This window comes from Temnothorax longispinosus, chromosome 6 (assembly GCF_030848805.1).
Source record: "Temnothorax longispinosus isolate EJ_2023e chromosome 6, Tlon_JGU_v1, whole genome shotgun sequence".
NCBI lineage: Eukaryota > Metazoa > Arthropoda > Insecta > Hymenoptera > Formicidae > Temnothorax > Temnothorax longispinosus.
Genome location: NC_092363.1, coordinates 18,522,680 through 18,548,663, shown reverse-complemented (window position 1 = coordinate 18,548,663; position 25,984 = coordinate 18,522,680). Strand labels below are relative to the sequence as shown.

Here is a 25,984-nt window from a genome sequence, read left to right as displayed (position 1 = left end):
TTTCAGGCACAGATAATAATTAGTCTACTTGAGAGAATGAGATACCTGCAACTCGGGTAGAAGTTCGCCGAGAGCTTCGAAGAGAGGCAAGAGAACTAGGCCGATGAAGCTAACTTGGGAGGACGGCTTGGTCACTTTATCGCGATCCATGAAGGGCGTGACCGGAAGACCCTCAAGTTTCTCCGCGTCGCTCTGCTTGAAGAACTCTTGAAGTAATCTGTCCAGCCACGGTTCCGCGACTTCCATCGGTCGTGCCTCATTGCTTATGTCAGCCACCTTGATCAGGATCATGGACAGCTGCGAAGTATAATTAGGGAATTGAATGTTCCATTAAGTGTACCATTAAATACCTCATTGGTCGCCGATGGATTACCAGATTTATGTGCGCCTTGTTAGTGTAATCGAATTCGGGAGTGGTGTCGGTGAACTGGCCGAGGATCTCGTTATGCCGGGCCATGTCGGTCGCCAGGATGCACCTTATGATACCCTCGCGCACTATTCTGTACGTAGGATTGTCCAAGGACGCGAGGATGTTGCATTCGGGCGCCTCCAGGACCCGGAATGCCACGGAGCAATGGTGATTCTCCAGGGGTGAGATATCGTTGTAGCGCAGCGCCAGCTCGGTCCGCGCGTTTATCTGATAGATGTTGTTGTAGCCCGGATGGTCAAGATCGTGGCATATACATGAGACAATCAAGATGAGGACCTCGAGTTCGCCGATTTTCGACGGAAGGTCCACCGCCCAAGCTATCGCGTACATCTGGGTACAATCAGTTAGCACTAAGACGATAACTTAATTCGATCTACAACTACCAACGCGTGCCGCTCTATGCATGTATTTTAATCGATCGGGAAGTAATTTAATCATATTATATAGCAGAACAATGCAGTACCACGCCAAGTTAATTAGATTAATCAAACTATTAGTGTCCATCGTAATTACAATGTTGTTCATCACGCTTATAATATCAACATAACTCATTTCCTCCCGTATCAACATGCGATTACAGTTACGCTACCACATAATTGTTAATTATCTTCGCGGGGAATCGCGTGAGTTAGAGCGATACAAAAAATGAAGGAATACTCACCATTTGCGCCACGCAGAAGCAGTGCCTGAAATTGTGAAACGGCACCTCGTTGTAGTTGTTATAAACCTCGTAAAGGAAGTTCCTCAGAATCGGCAAGGGAATGTTGAATTTTTGAGGTAGGTCCAGGTCGATGAACATCGTCTGCAGCATCAGCAGCAGCTCCTCGTCTTCCCACTGTCGCGCGTCGAAGGCCGGTGAGCGCAACCACTCGCGAACGTTCGACGAGACCGTCACGTCGCTGAAAATGGTACAATATGACATTTAAAATTAATAATTAGTTACGACTGACGACTAAATTAACACCTGTCGTTCTTTATCAATCGTAGCAGTCATTCATTTCGTCATTAGTATCATTACCGAGAAAGTAGTATCTTTTTTATTTTACTAAAACAAACTCTCCAAAATAGATAAAATTAAGGAAATGTGAGACAATATTGTTAATGAAGAACTGTGCTAACATCGATCGATTCACCGAGAGGGCAAGTACCGGGGCGTTAATTGTCGAGCGAAACTTCGCACCCGCGTCGGCATTCGGTCATCCAGGCACATGGGATTAATCGGATTAATTGGTGGAGTAGTTTGCCCAACAGCTCTTCGCTACTTTGACACATAATGGGTTATCTGCTCGTGCTGTTAAATCAACACGGGCCTAACATACGTCGAGACGATCGGGATTGTATCGGACGCGGCATCGATTCGCCGCGACATCACGTCAAGCACTGTCACTTACATCGCCTCTCGCGAGAATCAGCGACACGACACAACGTGCCTAAGCGGCGAGACTCCAGACGTAATTTACGATAATGCAATCATTGTAAATGAAATTTACCGTATAATCAATCGGATTACACGTAATGTTAAATACCACGTCATGATGATGAAAATGTATAATTACATCGTATACGTTTCTTCGAATAATATAAATTAATATTTACATAATTATATATATATCGCGTATCTCTCTCGCTCGTTGAGTGACGTTCGGTTGCAACATTTATTTTTGAAAAAGTAACGACGAATCGAAAACTTTAATTAATATGACATTTCTTCGTGTTAAATTAGTCTTTATTACGCTTACTTTTCATTTCATTTGTATTTATCGTAGTAAGTAAATTGTGGGATCTTTTTGCAGTTTCCTATATCTTTCCTGACTATCTTCAATTTCCTTAATTTATCCGGAATTTTAACGACTTTCCCGTAAACGGAAACGCGTTTAGCTCATCGCACATGCACGTGAAACCGTTCAATTAGCAGAATTCCTATACCATATAAATGATCGTACGACACGTAACATCGTAATTAGAACCCGAACACTTTCTTTTAATAGTATTAATCCTCGAACGATAGCTAGCTAAAGGAGTAAAAAAAAATATAATGATCTCGATTTCGACGAAATCGAAATAATGAAAGTAGAAATGGATACAAAGAATCGTGGCTTTGGAATAAAGCCTTTGATAAAAGCACGTATACACAGAAGATGCGTCTTACGTTCTTTCAGCTGCGAAGGACAATTGGAGTCGCGAAAAACGCGAAGGACACCTTTACGGCGCACACGGATGTTTATTTGCTGACGACCGCTAATTGGTAATTCGTATTTAGCCGACACGTCAATCACATCAGGACGCGCGATAATACGCGCTTTGTATGACGCGCTCCCCATTATACACGCCCCAAACCGTGACGGGCCTTATTACCTAGATAACGGTAACTTAATAGCATTTCGCGGTACCGCGACAGAGACCATCAACTAACCACCGTCGGAGAGCCATGGCGTACGGAAGCGAGCGGAACTCGCGGATGAATGGAGGTGCTATGTGTGCACAGCATCTCCGGTGTTTTCTCAAGTTGGGAATAGGCCGGTCATTTCGCTGCACTCTTTCGTTCACACCTTTCAATGTGTCGGCATTCTCGCGTCTCTCCCTCGGCACGTACGGTTTTCCTTTGAACAGCACATTACCGCTATAAGTCTTTTAATTGCAGCAAAATTTTGTTTGGATTTTACGGCAATATTTACCAAGTGTCGTATACATTTTTTATTTGCATTGATTGTCATATTGTACGCGAATTCTAGAATTCTTCATCACAATTTTATTGTATAAATATTGTAGCTAAAGAGTAACGATATTGTTTAATATCACTTATCCAAGATACATAATAGAAGTTAGTGTAGTCAATTATAATTCAATGAAACGTGATTCTTCGATGCAAAAAACACTGTAGAGTAGTGAGTATAAATTGACAATGCAACACGCTTAACCAGAGAGATGATTTCTTGATTAAACGTGTGGAACAGGATTCTCCTATACATTTTCCAGAAGGATAATCGGGGTCATTACTCGCGTAAACGGTTTTTCCGAATATCTCGTAAGAACAGAAACTTGTGACGTAAAAGAGTTAAACGGGAACAAGCCGGAAAAGGGAAAACGATTATGGCGTTTACAGCTTTGCCTCGATGAGGGAGCCTCGGCCGGAAGCGCTCCAACTTCTCCCCGCCACAGCCATAATCGTTTGCGAGGAATCGCTGGTAAATTACGGTAAACGGCAGCCCGGCTTAATGCACCGTACCGAATCGCCGCGAGTATAACGCTTTGAAAGAACAGAAACGCGTCTCGCCGCGAATGCCACCTAAATGGCACGTACGATTTGCATGTCGATGCGACGTGCGTGACTGCCACCGAAGATAGAAACAATTGGAGAAAACATTTCTAAACACCGTTCACTTTATCATTAATCTTTTCAACATACCTAAATATCCCCATTATTTATAATTTTACAAAAGAAGCGATTCGAGGATTAAATATGACAGTCATGTAAAATGTAAATTAATATTTGCATCGTATTCACCGACTAACATAAATTGAATAATTATTAGTTAAATGATTTCATTAATAATTGAAATATTTAACTTATTGTCAGCATATTAAAAATCGCAGCGCTAAAAACTTCATACAATTTTATATAATTTTTTGTAGTCTTCCTTGACGTTATAAAAAAAATATAAAGTCAAATTTAAAATCAAACAAAACTAATTTTTAAAAAATCGAAAACATACATGTGAGAATTTTGCACAACATGCCATTAATAATTTATATGAATTACACGGTATTTTTTAAAGCTATAAGAAAAACTGTTATTGACGTAAGGTGATAATATTAATGAAAATATAACGCGCTTGCGCCACTTGAAATACTCGGGGAATTAATACGGCCAAGCTCTCATCTTCCTCGAATCTGCATAAGAATGCGGTACTTCGAGGCGAAATAGGATTGGGTCTCTTAAGCCTCCAAAATAACTTCACAATGCGGGAGAGAGAATCTCCGGAAGACTTTCGGAAATCCCTCTGGAAGTCTACGGTCCCTGGCTCACGATTCATTTGTTGATTTTTCTCCGGGAACTTTCTCCTCGGCCGATGATAAATTACAGAAGTTTAATTGGTGGCAAAGTTTAACGCGACCGCGCGTCATCTGTAATCATGTTGTTACACTTTGTGTGACGTGAAATATATATCCCCGAAAGTTCCCCGGATGAAAATTTACAACGCGCGCGGTGCCATTTGGTGCGACGCGGGAATCATAATGGCGTTTAAGGGTTTACTGCATTATACCCGCTACGCGCGCGATTTGCGCGCTCGTTGCCATTATTACATTCATTTTGATATTGATTCCACCGGACATCCTAGTCAGCCGATAATCAGATTACGTGCCACGTATGCAAATGAATCTCGCACAATCGTGTAACAGCTCTTCTCGGATGCGATGTTTTAAAGCCCCCCGAGCCAAATGAACCGCAAGTTTATCGCTTCACCAGCGTCACGCTACGCCCTATGAATATAAAGGAGAAAATTACGTTGCAAACACGACAAAAGACATATATATCCATATGCAGAAGATACTCCGCCGCGTAATTGTTTCGCTTGACATTTTTTCTTTTAATTTAATCTCTCGCCTCGCATATTAAATCGATGACGCGCGCGCATTCAATTTCGTTGATTCACTAGCCGCGCGCGCAGAACAAATTCAGAAATTACCCCATTCTAGTGCCGGAATATAAAAAAAAAACTTCCCCGCGACTGTCGGCGAAGCATGAATAAAAAATTATAAATTCATGATCTACACTTCACCCTTGCGAAAGAGTGGGGCGAAAGTGCGGGGCGAGAATTAATTCTAAGACAAATCAAATTGTGAAGCTGCCGATAAGAACAAAGATAAAAACTAAAGAACAGACAAAGACTTCGCACGAAGTCTATTATGGAGAGAAGTATCGATCTTCTTGAATATCAATTTTCTTAAATATCATATTCTTCTTTGCGAAAGAAAACTCCACAGAGATGCGTTGAAAGTATCACAAAGGACTCGTGATTTTCTCGGCTGAGCTGCGTGATACGCGTCTGAACGTGCGACGTGCTCCATAAAGTGCTTCAACGTAGAGCTCTCGAGGGTGGAAGGTTAAAGTTCTTCGAGGTCTCTCTCTCTCTCTTTATAGTCCGGCTTGTCCCGTATTAATGTATGTGGAATCACACGCGCGTATTAAGGCGCTTTAAACACGCACACACTTTTACTTGTATTACGTACTAACAACGGGTAATGTATAAAGGGTCTGGATTTTATACAACTGGAATAACTACTTTTGATGGAGTGGTCCAGCGTCTCTGGAGAATTCTCTTCTCGAAAGATAATGCGTTAGCTGTTTTAGTAGAACAAATTATTCGGTCGTAAATATGTGAAGAATTTAGAAACTGCCATTTTAAAAAAGTTCATCTTTTAAAAGTTATCATTTAAAAGTACTTTACGCTTAAAAATTTATCTCACAATTAATTTAAAGCAATTAAACATTGACTGTGCATTCAAAATACGCATGCTGCCTTATTCCTATTTACACATTCTTCTCTTTTTCCTTTTTATTTTTACGTTTAAATTAATTAGCTAAAATGGATTCTCTTTCCGAGAAACATGAAAAACATTACTTCCTCACATATTTCGTTCCCTTGAAAATAACTCGTTGAAAAGTGGCAAAGAAAGTCGACATTTTAGTGAACTGCAATTCACTCCCGGCAATATCTTGTAAGATCGCCGATACGATATCGGCTCCAAGTTCACGGAATGATGCTTTTTGTTTCAATGCGATATCGTTATATCGATTCGCGATCAAAGTGAAAAGTCCGAGTCGAGTCCTACACGAGACGCGATAGTTATTCGCCACGCGAGCACGTTCGCGTTTAATTGCGTTTGCAAACGCACCCTCGGGCGAGTCAGCCCGACGAGACATTTTGACGGACGGACGAGCGACGTAAAGGACAGTTCTCGCATGTACGACGGTTACTTCTACCTTGCATGTGCAAGAAAGAAACCTTGACGTCACGGCGGTAAAGGTCGAAGTGCCATCTTTGATCTTCGCTTTACTGGCGGGCCTATTTTCTCTCCGCTCCTTCTTCGCTCGATGGATCGAAAACGAAATTTTCGCTGCGAACCATCGCCGTATACTTTCACACTCAGATACGACGCATTTGCAAGAAGATAAAAGTATATTATAGATACTGTAAATTTACCAAATATTTGTATCTGATGACGTAATTTGTTACAGCCATTCTTCCAGTTTCACTAATGTAATCCGTTAATAGACCATGTAGAGTAATTTTGATACAGCATAAATGTTGGTACAACAATTGTTGTTACAATACCATGAGTGCAACACAATAGCTTGATTACTCTCGAAACAGAATATCGGCAATTTAATGCTTCGCAGTAATAAGCTTCATTTGGAGAACGAATTTCAAGATATTTAACGCAGAACAATTGGACAATTAAGCAAATGAACTTTATATCAAATTCCTGTTATATAGTAACATGGGCCGGAATTAATTGCAAATTGGAAAGTCGCTTTCAAATTCAATTAAAAAAGTCGGGAGTAAATGTACAAGCGTTTGCGGACGCGCGTGATTCGAGCGAAATTTCTGTTATGGCACAAATCGATTCTTCTGCAACGTATGTACATAAACAATTTAGAAACCATGTTATCCCCATATTATATTCAAGGCGTGTTTACGAACACGCGATGTTGCAATCAAATGAAATCGGTAATTAATTGTCTACGCCGTTAGTAGGCTTAGCTCTCCGTCCGATGGATTGACGTTCGTTTAATTAAACGCCGTGGATTGTCTTCGCCTGCAGGTAGGCATTTAAGTCCGCGAAGCGAAGGAGTGTGAGCTCGCTCGATGGAGTGCTAATTTCTGCCTCGCCGCCGCCGTCGAGACGTAAAGTCGCGTTTGCGAAATACCGTGAATAATACCACATTCGTATGTTCGTCGAGCTCACGAGCTCCGCGATTACCCGATATACCCCGAGATCGAAATCAATAATCAATAATCTCGCTGCACGCATCGCGCGATATAAACGCGTATTCCCCGTTCTCTCGGTAAATATTTGATTGTAAATCGCGATAAATGAAAAATATATCGTATGAAATTTGAGGATAAACGCGGCAGAAACGCGAGAGATGCGCAACGCGAAGCGAATTGTATCTGAACCAACAGTCGAGAGAGATGCGAATAAGCAGATAAAATTATTCGGCTGACTGTCGTCGGAAAATTCCTCGACCCGAATCCTCGCCGTCCTAAATTCGACGTGTTATTTCTGCTGTGCGATGAGTGCACAGCGAAAACCGTTGCAATCGAGCGTAAAAGCGAATTAAATAAGAATTCCCATCGGTCGAAACTTATTGAAGCTTGAAAACTTATTGAAACTGTATTCCATAATCCTGCATTAATATTACAAATTATTGTAACAGATGTACATTTTATAACAGGTATACTAATAATTTATTATCTTGTACATAATCTTAAAAATGAGAGAAAAAAGAAAAGAAGAAAAAAGAAAGAGAAGAAGAAAAGTGTGTGTTCACGATTTATTTCGACGATTAAAAGCAAAGTAATTAAAAAAAATTTAACTAAATAAGTTTATCGATTAAATAAATAAGAATCTAAGTTCTCCAATCACTTTTCGCTCATTGCGATGCAACCTTGGGGATTTCCAGAGTAACGGCAAGCCGTCGAATGATTTGCGAGCCGCCCGTACCTACCTTTCCTCGCTTCGTTTTATTCGTCTCTTCACGGCGAGAAGCGCGAGAAATCGCGTCGCTGCGCCGCGCATAAGCGCGCGATGCGTTTTGATATTCGATACGCGACGGCACGGCGGCAGGATCGCATATTTCGCCGAACGCGGAATAAGTCGACCCCGCGGCCCCGCGCGAACCAGACGAGGAAGGCTTATATGCAAAAAGGCGTGGTTGTGGATGCAAGGCGCACGGTTTATAGGTATAACACAGCCGCATTCCGAGGCATCTCGACACGGCCGCGCGCGTACGTTCCCTATTTTAAGACAAGCCCGAGGCTTGCCCTGCACCTCGTCACGCTTTTACCCACGGTCGCGCATCTCACCCGAATGATTCGCGGAAATTATGCCGGGGAAACTTCCTGCTTGCGTAATGAACTAAACGCACCGCGCCGTCTTCCGTTTTCTTTGTTTTTGTTTACGGGAAATCGAACGCCGTTGAAGACGGCGCTGTTCGATCCCGCCGAGTTTAGCTTCTCGATGTTATGACGGGGCGACTCAATAAACTGAAATATTTTCGGAATTTAGAATATGACAAAAATATAACCGGAGAAGCTCTATACGACACGTGGTGCCCAGACGAGCGAGGAAAACCCGAGGAAACTTGATGCTAGAAATCACGCGCAAGTACGTTGATAAGGACGGAATGAAAAATTCATAGCAAGATAATGCGTCAACCTGTAATCAGGTTTTAACCTGAACGCAAAATGAATTATGCCATCATCGTATATACATAATCCGCTTCTTATCTCTTCCGACGAGCGCAGAATGTAGCTCGAACGTAATCACAGTGCCATTAATTATATTTATTCCGTGTTCGGAAAATTTAATGGAAAATGTCAAACTTGTTGAAAATATATATTATACATTTTTCTTTTTTTAACCTTTTTTTTAACCTTTTTTTATAATTATGTAATTTAAGAATTTTTTTAACAATCTGTCCAATACTTGAATTCTCTAAATTAAATATTTGTATAAATATTTGTATTTAAAAAGTAATTTTTCTAGAATTGTAATTAAATAATTTAAAGAACCAGAAAGAAAAAAAAAGAGAAAGGGTTCAGGATATTCTTGTAGAAAAATATATCTTAAAATTAATTTATATATCTACCTAATTAAATATTAGTTTCTGTCAAGTATTATCAAATGTTGTAAACTATAAATGGAGAAAATATCAAGTAAAGCTAAATAAAAGATTTCAGAGAAAAAGATGCGGAGTGAAATCAATTATAATTAAATTAATAACAGCTGCAGATATATCTCGGGAAACGCATTCGCACACAAGCGACTCCTAATTGGAGATGTAAAATACGCGTCCGTGTCGATTATTTGCGAGTCTGTAAGCCATAAACGATTCAATTGTTTCTATTATGATTCTCGCGAAATGAAATATTGGAATTCTCCCCGAAATTCATTAACGCTTTATAAGTTGTGTGAATTTTATTACGTATTTGTTAAATAGTGAAATGCACGTTCACGCATCCATGACTCTTACTTCGCTAAATCCACGTTGAATATCGAAAAGTCGCATGCAACGTTGTATGCTTCGATTTTAACGTAATATCTACGTTATTTCGTTTTACAGTTATCCTAGCTGGAAGAAATGTGATAAAACGGCTCGTATTCCCCCCGCGTCGTTACTTTTACGCACATATTTTATTTTGATCTCACGTTTACACGAAACGCGTTCTCGCTAGTTAAATAAAACTTAGAAGACCAGACGGCCGTAATGTACGCAATGTTAATATTATTGCCAATGTCAACATATAACTTGTGTTAGATCAAGTTTTAAGCGTCTCGATAATCAATAAAGCGGCTTTAATAATAGAATCGATTTGACGTCGACGTCTGGTCAACGACGGATTTTACTACTGCGCAAATCCGAAATTCTTTTTTTAGCTGTCATTGTCCATCATCGTGTAATAACTATTTACAATTTCCATTTACAATTCCCTATTTACAATTGTCGCGCATCGCTGAGGATGGCTCAAAGAGGAACCGAAACGTCTGATTTATAATTATGTATCTTAGTAGTTATTATGGACCGACATAACGTTAACTTACGCACCGTCAACCGCGTTCAACTCTCAAAGCTCCTTTTCACTTGTTAATAACTGTTTACCACTGTTTACATTCAAAATTCATCATTTCGAATCTACTCTGCACTTCCAAGCTGTATCAGCATAAAGGTTAACATTTAATACGCATGTGTTTCCTATTTAAAAAAATATTATACCTATATAGTTTTCATATCTCTTTCAGATGCCTTGTTCAAAGAATTATTGTTCTATTAACATCCTTTAACAAAATGTACAATACAAATACAGAAAAATTACAATATACTGCATTAATATATTCGCGTTTTCATCATAATAATTAATACAATTATTCTTTTTCAAATGAAAAGGTAATAAATGTATAATTTTTAAAATACATTTATTATACAGCTCTTTTGTAGATATACTTTTGTTATCATTTTTCAATTTTCCCGTGCACGTGCATTTTTCTGAAAATAAATTAACCTTTAATTAACTTCGCGATTTATTAACGGTGAATATATATCTGCTGGTGTCGTTTGCATTATAGATGCGATTTAATGGACCGTCCGTTTTAACAAACTCGATACGCCTGCCTTATCTGGGATTTATTAGTCGGCATTGTCAGTAGGTAGTAGTGCTCTCGCGCGCAAGGGCACAGACATCGCCCTTCTCCGAAGATTCATCAGTCCGCGCTCGTATTACCGTAGATCAATCAACTTTTACGATCCATCCGTCTTTCGGCTCTTATTTGCGATGCGCACGCGGGTGCTCTCGATCATGTCGATCTCGCAATATCGAGCGTAATATACCCTGCGCGTCGAATGTCAAAGAAGATCCCCGGGCACGGGGGAATTTTAATCATTAATCCAAATCGTGCCACTTTCATTTAAACTAGCGAAATTAAAAAAGGCTTTCACACATATACCTCTCGCGATATAAAATTCACCTGTTAAAATATCTCGTGTGCCGTGTGCCGTGTGCCTCTCCGTGATTAATACCGCAATCTATATTTTATTAAACGTATTTCACTTCTATGCAGCTCTTACTTAAGATATTACGACGCGTAAATCTAAATCCGTTTTTAATTAAAAAATTTTTTAATTAAAAAAAGGTGTATAATATTGAATAGAGAAAATATCCGTAGACTAGGAGAACAGAGAGGAGAGAGATATTCAAGGACGCGCCGCACGGCTGTTTTGCGTGATAAGACTTCACGTATAGCGTCGAGAGATTGATTGTTTATCTTCGCCGTCGCGCTTCAAAGGGGAAACTGATCGATACGTTATTCCGCGATCTGCCCCCGATATTTCGGTGCACGGTTAATCAATATTTTACTCCCGACAAATTGTTTACTCCTAATTTTCCGATAATTGTCCCTCGTAAATTTTCCATACTTTCTACATCGCTTCATAATTAATTTCCACGCCGCATCCTTTGATCTCCGACGTTCAACGCGGCAAATTAAGCTATCAATGGATGCTTTATTGACTAGGAACTTCATATCAATAGAGGATATTTCAATAGCAATTGCGATATGGCTTTATCATTATTATGGCTTGTTTATCCCCTATCTCTCATTCGGCTTTATAATAAATGAATTCGCAACGATTGCACCATATAAATGTAAATAAATATTAACGCGTTGTGTATTACCTAGAAACGCTCTAAATGAGAAATTAATAATTCATAATCAATTATTCATTTAATCGTCACAATTCCTCTTTTGAAATTTTGTCGGCTAACCGAAAAACTAAATAACGAATAATCAGTAATGATCATCAATATTATATCAGCTTGACTTGCACATCGAAAAATATTAAAATTTATTTATCTTTGCCACGATATTATATAAAATATTCTGTATCTGTTTATTTGATATTTATTTGATATTGAAAAGAGATCTATTGCAAAATCGGAGAATATTGAAGAAGCTCGTGAGAGTAAGAAGACAGACGCGACATGTACGCAACACCCTGTATGCGTGCAGCGGCGAAATCTCCAGCGCGTCGCATATACTCGTTGAATAACTTTTCCCCCCCGGCTAATCAATCTTCGAGGTCGGATCGCGTTTTTGTTATCTACATGCGGCGATCGACGATCGATGCACGCGCCGTGCATCGACGCTTAATCACAATGACATGGGGAACGCGGGGGCTCTTTCGCATTACTCCCGGAGTAGCGAACGCGGCGCGGGTCGATCGGGGCCGCTATTGGACAACAATGTAACTGGAAACAGCGGCATATTGCTGCTTAATAGATAGGATTATCGCAGCCGCTTAATCATCAGTCGCGGCACTACAGTCGCTGATGGCCTGTCCGACATAACGGCCTGTTGGCATTTCGATCGAACATGCCGCGGAAGCACCTCATTGGCGATCCTGCCCACGTAATATCGGCATTAAGGCACGGGAGAGGATTCATGCTGGTCTAGTGTCGGATAAAAGTACCGTAGACCGTGCGGGAAATTTTCCGCTATCAACGGTAACGGCGTCCTCGACGGTCTCCGCGTGTCTCGCGCAATTTTGTCCCCTCACGGAGATATGAAATTTATCAGGGCTTTCTTATTGAACGCGTCACATTTGACACGTTACTTTATACGCATATGCAAGAATCTGCGCTGTCCGTTTTATTAAAGAAGGATTAACAATGCAGGCAAAACGGTGCGTCGCGTGAATTCTTAGCGCGCGATTAGCTAATACCATCTTAATTAACTCACCAGATATTGAGGAACTTCTCCCGAACTTTCCGCTTCATGCTATCGCTCTTCCGACGATGCTGCAATCTGCGGCAGGAATCCGTATAGATGGGCTCCGGAAGCTTGTAGAGACCTACGGAAGGCGAAGATATCTAGATTAAGCTTTTGGAAACTTTCAAGTTTTTGCGGCGGGACGGTGCGCGGTGCAACAAAAGGGCCCTGAAGGAACATCGAAGATGGGAACGCGGGATGCCGGAGCAATTTTTCGCAAACTCTGCGTCATTTCACGTCGTAACGGGATTTTATAAGAAGAGTTTCATACGCTGTGAGTTGCCTATACGTGCCGTGTCCCAGTTTTACCGGCTTTTTCCCCTTTATCGGCAGATTCTTAGAAAATTTTCTATTCTTCTCTTAGCAGAAATTTTAGCAAAAGGGTTAAATTACATATAAAAGTGCGAATTACGAAGTTTTCTAAATTAAGTTTCGGCGATAAGTAGACCCAATTTAACTTCAATCAAGAAGGGAGAAAGAAAGAAGCTTGACTTTAAGTAATTAGTGTAACGGTCGAGCGCCTCGGGACTTTTGTTCGTCCACGTGCGAACCATCCTCTATACATAAGCCGAAGCTCAACTAGAAATTGAAGATAGGAATAGCTTGAACGGCTCCTTTCGCGTGTCCCCACAAATATTTATTCAGCGGCTGCGATCGGAGCATGCCGCTGTTTATCCGCTCGTATATCCGTCGCTAGCCTCAAACCGGGCGGCATCGTAAAATCTCTGGCGAAACTTTTATATCTGACCGAGATGACCGATCCATCTCAACGTAAAGTTCGATCCACATCCAATATCGCAGCATAGGAAATAAAATCTCAAAGAGAAAATTGTTATCGCGACAATTGCGTTGAACGAGTTAGGCGAGATACACGTTTCGAGATTAATCTCCAGTTTCTACGATAAACCAGAGATACTTCATGAAAATGTCAGAAGGAAGCGCTTTAGATTATTGCCTCTTCGTTATTTCAATTCGTGTATTACCTTTCCCTTGCTATTTTTATTTAGTACATTATGACGAAGATTGCAGAAATCTCTTTCGACTTCATTACGCAATAAAATTGCGCAATAGTAATTGTTTTAACGAGCGTGATTATTGTAGCTATTAATTCTACTGTGTTCAGGATTTGTCTGTATGTCTAAATAGCGATAACTTTTTCAATCCGCTGAGAGGATTGCCGCGTTGCGTGACAATCCAATTTCCAAACGCTTCCGAGTTGTCGAGGACTGTCGAGGGCAAAGGATTTGTGAGCAATTTAGACTGCACGCGCTTGTATTAAACAAAAACGCTAGAGGATTTTCAGCTTCGGTTTTATATTCTTGATAAAATTATTATCGAGAATTTTCCACCGAACATTATACAAAATATACTTTAGAAAAATATGCGATGTGAAAAACTATTTAAAATCAATGAACGAATCTGTTACTCATTTCCATCTATCTAAACTTTTACGTCGCTAAAATTCTATTTCTGTCACTTTGAACCAGAGATTTCGCTAAACAAGAGAATATCGAGTTAAATGTGCATTCAATGAATTGAACTCGGGAGAACCAGCGAGGAACACATACGGATTGAAAGGGAAGAGAAGCGCCCGTGGCGCTTTCCACCGCCAACGTCCATATTTATCTTCAATTTCATTTTCGTTTTACTATACAAGAGGCAACAGCATGAAAATTCCTTGTGTCCTGTATAAATTTTTGTAGAAACAATGTAGAAACAATCGCGTTTTCCGTATCAGTACACCGGTATATTGACGTATATCCTCGAATTTAACGCAAAAGAGTAATGCTACGACAATAAATAATTTCGACAGTCGCGTGCACCTCGATGCATTACGACAATGCACACTTATAAACCCACAGGTCCATTAATATATGCGATTATTCGACGAATAATGACGGCCAGCCGTACGGCCAGAGCATTTCATTTCACTAATATTCGCTATTTAATATCAAAAGTAAGATATTATTCCGAATTTCTCCGTTCCGCTGGATTATCCCTTTCATTTTTACCACCACGATCGCTGCCACGAAATCCGATTATGAAGTTCAATTATGAAGCCTATTCCGAGAAACTTTATACATGTTACTTACTTAAGCAACTTAAAAGCTGATCATTATCGTCAAAATTAGGATCGGCAATTATTAATCGAATTATAAATTATATCGTCGCATTAATGAGAAGTTACAGAAAGGAATACAGTAAAAATATCTCAGCTCAGTTAATCTTTGGCGCGATATTTACAGAGTGTCCCTGAAAATAGATCAGCGGAGACTTATTGTTAGGCATAACGGGGATACTCTAGATGCAGAAACGACGTACGTGGTTACTTACTAAGCCAGCTCAGCTGATCGTTGTTCTCCAATTTGTTCTTGAAACTGTCCACTTGGCGTTTGAGTTCTCGTAGGGCGAGGGAGGGTGTGGCGTATAAAGCTTCTTGATGCTCTCGCAGCTGCCGCTCTAAAGCCGCCACGCGCCTCTCTAAAGCCCAAAGTACCTCCGCCTCAATCACCCCCGAAGAAGCGGGATGAGCGCCAACGATCTTAAAAAAGCACAACCAGCTAAGTACGTAAAGCGCACGCTACGCGCGTTCATGTGGATGTTTTGCGTAAAAGAAAATTAACGCGTCGACTAAGATAATATGTCGCGCCCTGTCCTTTGATCAGGCTATGTAAATTAATTAATTTGGATGGTTAGTTTTACGTTCATTACATGTTCATTATGTTCATTTATCATTTTTTACATTCCAAGAATATTTAAATTTTTCCCTCATGCATTGAGAGTACAAGAAAGAAAAAAACCAGTAAACATTAAGATATAAATCTGTACGTGCCTAACATTATCAACAAAATTCCTTATATATTCCATTGTCTAATGAATTTTGCATTCATGTCTAACGAGCATAGATCGATATCTTCATAAATATGCAAAGGTATACAAATGAAGCAGATACTTATGAAAGGTAAAATCAAAGCTTTAAATTTTCCCCAAAATCGCGATAAATTCATAATGAACTTTACCATCAACATTGATTCACGTCACGAGTGATGAAACTAATTATGATAATGTTACAGCAATTGTTCACGCGTCGATTGAACGCTCATTACCCAAAGCAAGACATTATTCGCTTGAAACATGTGATTTTTACTATAATGCGAAACCTGATTAAAGAACATAATTCTTCGTGCATCGAACTTGTTCAAATATAGATAACAAGAAACTCTTGGTCTCTCTTGCGGAATATCTTCTGCAGAAAAAGCACTTGTCAAAAATTATTATACTACGTAAACGTGTAATTAATTATGTAAACTAATGAAATGTTAAATATAGAATACCTGAAGAACATAAGGCGTGTCGGGCGTGTTTGCAGGTAGATGAGTCGAAATATTGAGGAGCTTGTCCCCCTTGCGAAGCTTTACGATGTCCAGAGGACCAGCCTCTGCCGCGCTTCTAAAGAGTTCTGCAAGACAAAACGTAGATGCTTTCTCGTTAAGTTGATCTCCGTTCATTCTCTTCTTCCTCCGAAGGAAGTTTGTTTACGCAGTTCCTTAAATTCACCGTCGCGTCGCTATACCATTTCGCGATGCAATTCAAGACGATCGTCATTCATCCCCTCGAATTATCCCCGTATCGAGCGGGACGAGCGCGGGCGCGATGAGCGGAAGCAAATGACGTACAAACGATATTTACGATACCCGGTTTCGATCCCCGCTATTAACTGTCCGCCGTTTACCACCATTTACTATATTACCGGAGGTGATATTAACTTTATTAAACGCCGCCCCGCTGGTGCACGGGAGATCGACGGCCATTTCCCAATTACCCCGGCTTCCCGGCAAAAAACGGGTGACGCGTACAAATGGCTCTTGGCCGCGCGACGCGTGCATAGAATCCCGTGTCTGTCTCGAGCGGCGACGTACCTACTCTTTCTGGTATATCGAGCGAGTAATGCTCGCGAGGGAAGAGCAACGGCGTGACGTTTTGTAAGTGCATGTTTTATTCATAATCGAAACGCCGCGCTACCCACGGAGTGTAACGGCCGTGTATTACTGTGCCCCGGTAATTACGATCGACGACATAGCGCCGGAATGACGACCGTAAATGTGCCTTCTTCTTCTTCTCTCTCTCTCTCTCTCTCTCTCTCTCTCTCTCTCTCTCTCTCTTTCTCTCTCTCGCTCTCTTTCTGTGCGCTCCAACACGGAAAGTTTCGAGATCAAGCAGAATAAAATAGAAGTGGAGTCTGGACGTTAGCCGCCGCCGCAATCACGGTTCACTTTATTCCTAAATTGAAGCGAAATTCACGAACGTAGAAAAAAATAGGGCACGATATAAAAATTCTGAATGTAACTCTTAATTAATTTCCGGGATGGAATGCGCGCCGACGGACATTTAATTTAATATTTAATTATCTGGGTCCTCGTAAATGTCCTCCTATCGAAGATTAAAACAATGGCACGAGTGATTTAAAAAAACGTCTTATCAAGAGACGCAACATTATTGATCTGTCGAGATACCGCGAATCTCCTGGAATCTCCCGTATGCATCCGCGAGCGAGCGTATACAACGCTGCACGAAAAATAATACCAAAAACTGTGCAAAAATTCGCTGAATAAATGATACAAATCCGTGCCGTTTCCGACTGTCTTATTTTAGCGCGAATTCATACAGCGGCTTGAAATATTGAAAAGCTCGACACGTATATAAGTGCAATGTATTCGGCAGTAACATCCAATAAGCGGCTTCCGTAATAACTAATGAATGAATTCATTTTATACCCACGATAAAGTAGACGAATAGCATTATAACTGTGTGGTCCAAACATTCTGCAGATGATGCCGATGTTACGTCGATATTATATCACATCGAAATGACGTGAATCGCGCGGTATTTTTATGAAAGCAGATAATCTGTTGGAGATATCTATTGAAATTACAAGCACAGATCGATGATCGATTTTGAATAATATGCATCTTAACGCATCCTAACGGGGGAGAGAAAAGAAAAAGAACGTTTCCGCGATCTCGACGTAAAATATACATCCCGTCCCGTTCTTGCGTGAAAAATGGAAGTGCAGTGAAACCTGGCGCGATCATTTATAAAGAGTCCGGGGTCGCCATTTTCAGTTCACCCCCTGACTGACGTGCACGCCTCGGGATAAAATAAAAATATTCCAAGCGCGCGTTTTCCTCGTTGCGCTTGTCTCGCGCAAGGAAACGGGAAGAGCGCGGGATTCGTGTAACGAAACACGAGAAATCGTAGTGTTTCACGATTTATCTGGTCCGAGGACTCCGAGGTTGAAATGTAACACCTATAGTGGAACGTGTTGTCACGCATTCGTTTCACTTTATGCGCGACCTTTACGAGGGTGCGCGCAGCCATTTTCGCCAGGATATCGCCACCAGATCTGGGAAAAAGAGGTTCGCGGCGAAAGGCAAACGCTATCATCGCCGTGTCCCGCGTCAAACTTCGATTTCTGTTTGCTGCGGCGCAAAGTGCAATCAAACCAAACCCATCGGCCTCGCCTCGCCAACTGAAACACACCCGCTGCATTCAGCGCTGCGAAATGTGGGTTAATTTTATTTTATTCGAGTGAAATTTGTGCGAAGGATTCGAAGGACTCGTATTCATCCAACGCGCTACTGAAATTCTCGTTATCAGCACATCGTGAAAATAGAAGTAGAATATAGATAATAATTGCTAATTGTTCACGAGACTCTCTATCGTAACGTAGTTTATATCGGCAAATACGCAGGAATATAAAATAAAATTTTATGACGTAACATTTTTATCCCAGCCGTTGGTGCACGCACGGGTACGGAAAATACCACTACTACTAATAACTGCAACCACGCAGATCGAGCCGCGTTCGATTTATCGCGGAATTATGGCTGACAGTGTGAGGAATGCCAGAACGTAAATGCAACGCGTGTCCACCACGCCCACGCACGAATTCGAGACGCTAATTGAGTCCGGAATCGTTTGCCAAGGCGAGAGCGAGTAACAATCACGATGAAACGCGCAGGAAGCGACGAGGTTCACTGTGATCTCTCGCTCGCTCCGCCTGCAAGGAAAATTCTGCACTTTTTTTCAACATACAGCGCGTGTCAATGGAATTTGCGAGTGTGCTTTAATTTAAAAAATTTTAAAAAATAAATTAAAGACATGTCATATTGACACGCGCAGCACGATTGGAAATTTTCAACACGATCGGTATCGCGTCGTGTCAGATTTCCGGCACAACAAACGCTTGACTTTGAACTTTCGGCTCGTGCACGCGCAAACTGTCGCGAGCGTTTTCAAACGGAGATGCGATCGACAAAATTAAAATAAAATGGGTCTTTCATCAACTAAGCTTGGATATTAAAGTTAACATTTATATAATAATTTTACGCTTTTTAGGAAAGCTTTTCCGAAATTCGTAAGCATTTTCGCAACATTTCTCTCGCGCATAAAAGTAAAGCTATTTCTGAAATACTTCCACATGCTAGGGGTGCAGAAATTGCTACTCTGCTTTAATCATGTGTCATCAAAATACACAGCAATATCATAATAAAACAATGATACAAAGTTTATAATTTGTCATATGATATATAATCGACAGAATAATGATATTTGCGCGGGACATATATTTTCAAGTAAATATTTGTTCAGTGTCTATCGAATTTAGCTATCGCAAACAGCGGAATTTTACCACACAATACAGTAAAAGCAAATATATTCTGTATCAACGCATACTGTTTAATTAAAAAAAGGACTGCAAAAGAGAGAAAGAGAGAAGAGAAAATTGGCTTGATTCCATTTTGGTATGACATGTAATATTGCATGCAAAAAGCAGTTGTAATTTTTTTTATCTTCTGTAGCTTTTTATTTAATATCGATATAATCGTAACATAATGCGCAATAAAAAAAAACTGTTTAAACTTGCCGATGCAGTCGATTCGCTAATGTCGTCCGCTCAATTACGTTCCGGTCCGTAATGTTCGCGTTAGTCGGCGACCCGTTTCGTCGTAAAAACGCTCGAGCACTCCGTGGTGTACGGCAAGCGCGATTACAACAATCGCGTGCACACGCTTTTTTTTCATGGTACTTAAACCTTTACGACCAAATCGTCGAATTTTCGTCCGCGTTTCGTAGGTGTTCGTCGGCATTGTGTGGCGCCGACCCGGGGTTGGCCTCTTTCTCTCCCAACTTTGTTCCCGACACGCTTACGATTTACATGATAATGTACTTGACGTCCGGTGCGAGATGGAATATCTCCCACGCGCGAAAAGGATGGAAAGCCGCGGCCTGTAGATATTTGAATACTCGTCAAATAAGTTCTCGAATACGCGAGATTCCTGACGTAGAACATTCGAAATCCAGCCTTGATTAATCGCGATTCGTACATTTCCGAAGATTTATGGAGCTTTGCATATTATCTCTTTTTTTCTTTCTTTCTATCTTTCCTCTTTTAGTACTAATATCGATACATAGATCTCAAGAAGGTAAAATAATTCAGTTATTGAATAAGCTATAAGATATTTTTGTACAAGTTACTACATGGAAAGAACGGTTTTGCTGAAGTATCTAAAAATTTAGCTAGATACAGATCTGAAAATAATTTTGTTGCGCCATCAAAATACTTGTAGTAGATCGCTGAAGTGTAATGATAATGCTGTAAAAAATGTTGACATTTTACCAATCAGATTGAGTGTTCTACATAATTATTTTGATGGTGTAACAAAATTATTTTCAGATCTGTATCCAGCTAAATTTTTAGATATTTTTAGATTCAGCAAAACCATTTTTCCCGTGTAAAATTATACATATATATAATTATAAAATATGTATTTAAACTTTCGATACGCGTCAATTATTCAATCTCATATGAATTCATTGTTTGAATCTCAAATTCAAAACGGTATTGTAACTTTCAACTCGTCGAATATTCAAACTCGTTCAAAATTCAGCTTTGTTGCGTAAAGTTGAAAACTCACTCTTTGCACGAAATCGAATAACGTCGAGCCGTTAATCATCGAACTGATGATTCGAAACGTCTGATCATTATTCAATCTCAGTCAAGCTTAATGGAATCAAGCGAAAATTGATCGAGAAAAAAATTCGTCGTTGAAAAAAAAATTGAGGTTCTGCTTCTCTTCCCTTTTTTCCCTCCCCTTATGGTGAAAAATATATCACGACGTGTCGCGGGTTCTCTCATGTATAATGTCGAGAGTCACACGCGAGAGGAACGAGTGTGACGTTCGGTAATAAATGCCTGACAAAATGAAGAGGACGGAGAGAAGAGTAAAGCTGAACATATTTTTGCGGCGAAGGAAAAAGAGGTCGTCCGAAATTGAGCATATCGAGATGAAACCCAATATTTCGGCGCGAGTCTCTTTTTTCGGAGATCCTCTTTTCCAGGGGAGATACGCGACGAAACGAAATATCGATCCGTATGTACAAGTGTTTATTGGTCACTATTGCTCGTGCCACTTTAATCGGATTACCGAACCATATTTTTTCTCGTAAATACCGCGATTCTTTTATTGCAGGAAAACCAATACACAGCTCAAATAAAAAGTATAGCCTTGCTTTGAAGAGACGTCGAAATATGTTCATTTGATATGGAAAAATCAGAATCTCTCGTTATCTAGACCTGACTTATTCAATCCACATACGATCAAACTTTCCAATACTAAACTTCCTTGTAGCAAATAAAGGATATCTTAGAAAAAAAACGCTATTACGTACGCAGAGCTTCTATGTGCAAAATATTAAATATATATATATTCGATTTAAAATATTACTAATAGTTACTATATATCAACAGCACACCTCGCTCCGCGCTCGATAAAGTCACTCATCTCTCGCGAGGTATTATGAAATAATAATTACTGGGAAAATTGCTTCCTTTACAACGACTCTCAAGTAACGGCGCAAATGGCAAAAAAACGAAAAGCCAGGATTAACGGCAACCCCTTCATCATAATTCCGGAATTTACCAAGCATTTTACCTCGGAGGTCGAGCCGAGATATCCCGAATAAGTCCCTTACTCTCGCAAAATATCCACCTTGATGAGGACCCGTAAACGTGCCCGGATTACGTGAATAAGTAAAACGAGAAGTTCCACGTTTGTCGGTCGCAGAAACTTATCACGGACTTGTCCGCACGTTTTTGCCGACGTTATGAAACTGAGGAAAACTGAATTCTCGTAGGTCACGACCGTGCAATGCGTCCTCGCGAGACTATACAGCAGGCTCGAGATCCGAGATCCGTAAATATCACGGATAATAATCCTGGCAGTTTTGCATTTAAAAATATAGGCAGATAGGCGTTGGCGGGCTATTTTTCTATAATACCTACTAACGCCCCTGCGTTTTTATTCTCCTGCGGAAAGGGCAATCATATATAAAAATATTGCACACGTAGGTACGCACAGACGCGTGCGATTTTTATAAAACCAGAGACTTAAATAGAATCACGTGAACCTAGGAATTAAGCCTTAATAATTTTTGTTTAAGCTTTATAAACAGTCCAACGGGTAGACGTTTCTTGAATAAAGGTTAATCCTTTCGGTATGCTCATGCTCTCATGCATAAGGACGACGAGTATCGATGTTTCCTAGTCGATAATAGATATTTCTGGAACTATCTCTATAGCGCGTCTCTCTATTACAGTATCGCTCTCCTCCATTAGAGAGTTAGAGAAATTCAAGCCACTTAGCAAACCGCGAAGCACCTCGAGCAGCGTCGAAAGGTTGAACGGATGAGTCTTAAATTAGACTCGCCGAGCGCAGTGTAAAGGTCGCGGGAGAGAGATCGCCGGGGGTTGGTTGGCGAGTTATAAGAATTCGCGAGCAAACTTTCATTCAACGCGGCATGCGCGATTATTTGTCGAGCAAACGCTCGTCCGATCCACCTCAAGGAGCGGTCGGTGGCGGTGCGCCCGATGGCACGGCGCGATGTCGAGCACTTTAAGCACCCTCCGTAATTCAGGGCGACGATGATTGGCCGTCCCCGAATCACATACCGCGCCACAATTAGACCTGATCGTACCTACGCAGTGTCAATAGGCTTCGAGCCGAGAAGTGCTTCTAAATAAAAGGAGATCGACAGCCTCTTGCCCTTAAAAATAAAAATCCAGAATCAAAGTCTGTGGACAGTTACAGAAGCGACATAAATTGCAAGATGTCAAATAAAGCATGGGACGTTCTCTATGTGAAAATACATTTCGTGATGATAAATGTCACCGTGTAGAATATTTCAACGTAATGAAAAATACGAGAAATAATTCATGTGTCTCTCATGTCATTCACAGAATACTTTCGCAAGTTCCATAATTTATCAGTAATGTTTTAGCTTCAAGCTGAAATAAAATTCGCATTTGTGTAATTCCATGAGAAGATCTGTCACTTGACAATAATGTAAAATTAAATTTTCAGACATTTATTTCAAGCTTGATCTAACCAGAGCCGGATCTAGATATTTTGTCACCTGAGGCAACATTAGTAATTCGATCTAACTAAATTAACAGACGTTTTCTCCGTGCAATCAATTTTCGCGAAATATTCTTCGTAATATATAAGAAATCCAAGCGCACTACCGCAATTAGTTAAATTAATGTAACTTAATTAACGTAATTACTAAGCATGTAGGTTATACGTATAAGTAAAACGGTAATATTATCGTTATTTACGATGAGAAGCGCCACAAAAATTCTGATGGAAATTTGTTCGCAGAAAATCATATTTAAATATGCCTGTATGTTTCTCTCATGTCAAGCAGAGCGCGGTTTGATTAACAGCTAAATTAAATATACGTTTGTCAAAATTTGTAATATAATATAGAGTTCCGTCCGTACGCCGAAATAAAGCAGCAATTTCGAATGGTAGCCCCACAATTATTCCTTTTATTTACGTACGTCAAAAACTTTGCAAACGTTTTATAAAATTCCCATCGCCGGGGAGATTCGCGCTATATGAGAATCCCGAGGAATATCGCGAGCCGCGTTGCATCTCGTAACGAGATCTTTCTTGTTGTTTTAACTACCTTCGTTAAATTAATGAATTCTCCCTTATCAAGAGTAATTAAAATCCCTTCTTCGTCATCGCCAATGCCGCGCCCGAATTTATGAGACTCGGCGGCACCGGCGAAGCACGCGGGCGCACGAAAATCTCGTTACCGAACAGAATGGTCCAGTCGTTGGGCCTTATTGTCAGTTTACACGCAACGAAATGCTGTTAGATTCGCACGACGCGAAGCGAAATAAAGCATGTACGACCATATACGTACGTGATGGAGGAAGGGTGACGGCGAGATCAGTGGGGGCGGCTATCTTCTGGCCGTCCATTGGCAGTAATAGGATAATGAATCGTGAAGATCGTGAATCACGAACGTACGGCGGACGATTATATTTTTATTGTGACCCACGCTCAATTTATTCATTATTTTGTTGAGGCCAATATCATTGGGGCGAGGTGTAGGGCGCGCTATCGCCCGTCGGAAGGCGTTCGTTCGAGAAGGCGTCGTTAGAGCGGAGAGATGCATCGCTATATCCAACGAAATCAGAAACTCGTAAAGAAGCTTCGTGTAAAATGTCGTATTTTTTCTAGAAATCTATTAAAGCCCCTCGAAAAACTATTTTTATTAATATTTAGATTAAGAACGTGATTATTTATTATACTGCAGAAATTCGTGATACAACCGAAGAGAGAATGTGATTTTCCTTATTATATAAAACGGATATAAAATAAAATATTTTAATATAAAGCTTAGTTTTCGCGAAACTTTATTTGAAAAATGGAAAGATAATGATATCTTCTTTAAGCTTACATACTCTTCAAGAGTCTCTTGCACACAACCTTTACAGTAGCAAACTTTTTCAATGGCTATCAAAATATGTATTAATCATTAAAAAATAATTAGAAACACATAAATTAGTCAAAAAAATATATATATTATATAAAATGAAATTGTCTTTAATTTCAAATTAAATCATGTATATTTTATTCATATCTTGACAGATATTATTAACACGGCTTTCGTTATAAGTATTTGTAGAAAATATTATTCGAATAATAAATGTAAAACTTGTATTGTCAATGTAATTCGGAAAGTCGCGACAATATAAATACATTGCGATCTTAATCTTTGCTAATAATGCCGTCGCAAGTAAATGAAGCGGTAAACGAATAAATTTCGGAACAGCGACCCAATATTGTTTCCAACCGTCGACGCGCGACTTTCATCCGCGTAATAAATGTAACTCTCAACAGAAAAATTAAATTTCCGACACACCTGATTTCGCTGTAAATGGGTGTCGTGCCGCGCGGCGAATCCGCGTTCCATCTCGTGCATTCCGGAAGCGAATCCCGGAAGCGGTTCCGCCGCCGATAATTCCGCGGCACTCGATTTCCGGGATTTCGTCCGGAACCTTCGTTCCGGCAATGGGTCTTGACGACAAGTACGACGACGGCAGTGGAAAATTCTCCGACGTTCCTCGCAAATAAAACGCGACGGAACGACGTTCGTGCGTTTCAAAGCTAAATCGACATATTTACGAATAATCGGAATAACGAAGGAAAACAAAAGTTTTATTCGTGAATAAAGAAAAAATTTTTTTCCAGTGAACGTGAATGGTTTTCGAAAATTTACCTCATACTTTGACGATTTTTCATAATGGTCAAAATTCTTTATTTCACTTTTTTCGTCACAATTAAGCTGAATAATTTTATGCACCGCGAAAAACGAACGCTAATACGTACGTTTCATGCAAGTACATCAGCAAAAAAATGGACGTTTCCTTCTTTCGCAAAACTTGGTCCCAAAAGAATAATATTTCCCGAGAGAAAGGATTTTTTTAAGATCTCGACAATGATAGAAAGCTTATTCAGGGCAAAATAAATCGTGTCATATAATGTGGCCGACTCACTTAGTGCTGCCGTAAACTTCCCGCTTCCAGCAAGATTGTTAAATCAATAGAAACAGATTGCACTCGACAAGAACCTTATTTTCATATTCAAG

At 40.2% G+C, this 25,984-nt stretch overlaps 1 protein-coding gene across 1 annotated transcript in view; it reads right to left on the bottom strand.

The window, feature by feature from the left end:
• The window catches only part of Pde9 (phosphodiesterase 9), a 144,874-nt gene that overhangs the window by 8,204 nt on the left and 110,686 nt on the right, over positions 1–25,984 (bottom strand). The window contains exons 5-10 of the mRNA XM_071780184.1: positions 16,318–16,442; positions 15,317–15,524; positions 12,953–13,064; positions 1,092–1,329; positions 374–760; positions 46–297 (exon numbers count right to left, since the gene is read on the bottom strand). Coding sequence (XP_071636285.1) covers positions 46–297; positions 374–760; positions 1,092–1,329; positions 12,953–13,064; positions 15,317–15,524; positions 16,318–16,442 — 1,322 coding nt within the window. The remainder of the gene's footprint in view (positions 1–45; positions 298–373; positions 761–1,091; positions 1,330–12,952; positions 13,065–15,316; positions 15,525–16,317; positions 16,443–25,984) is intronic.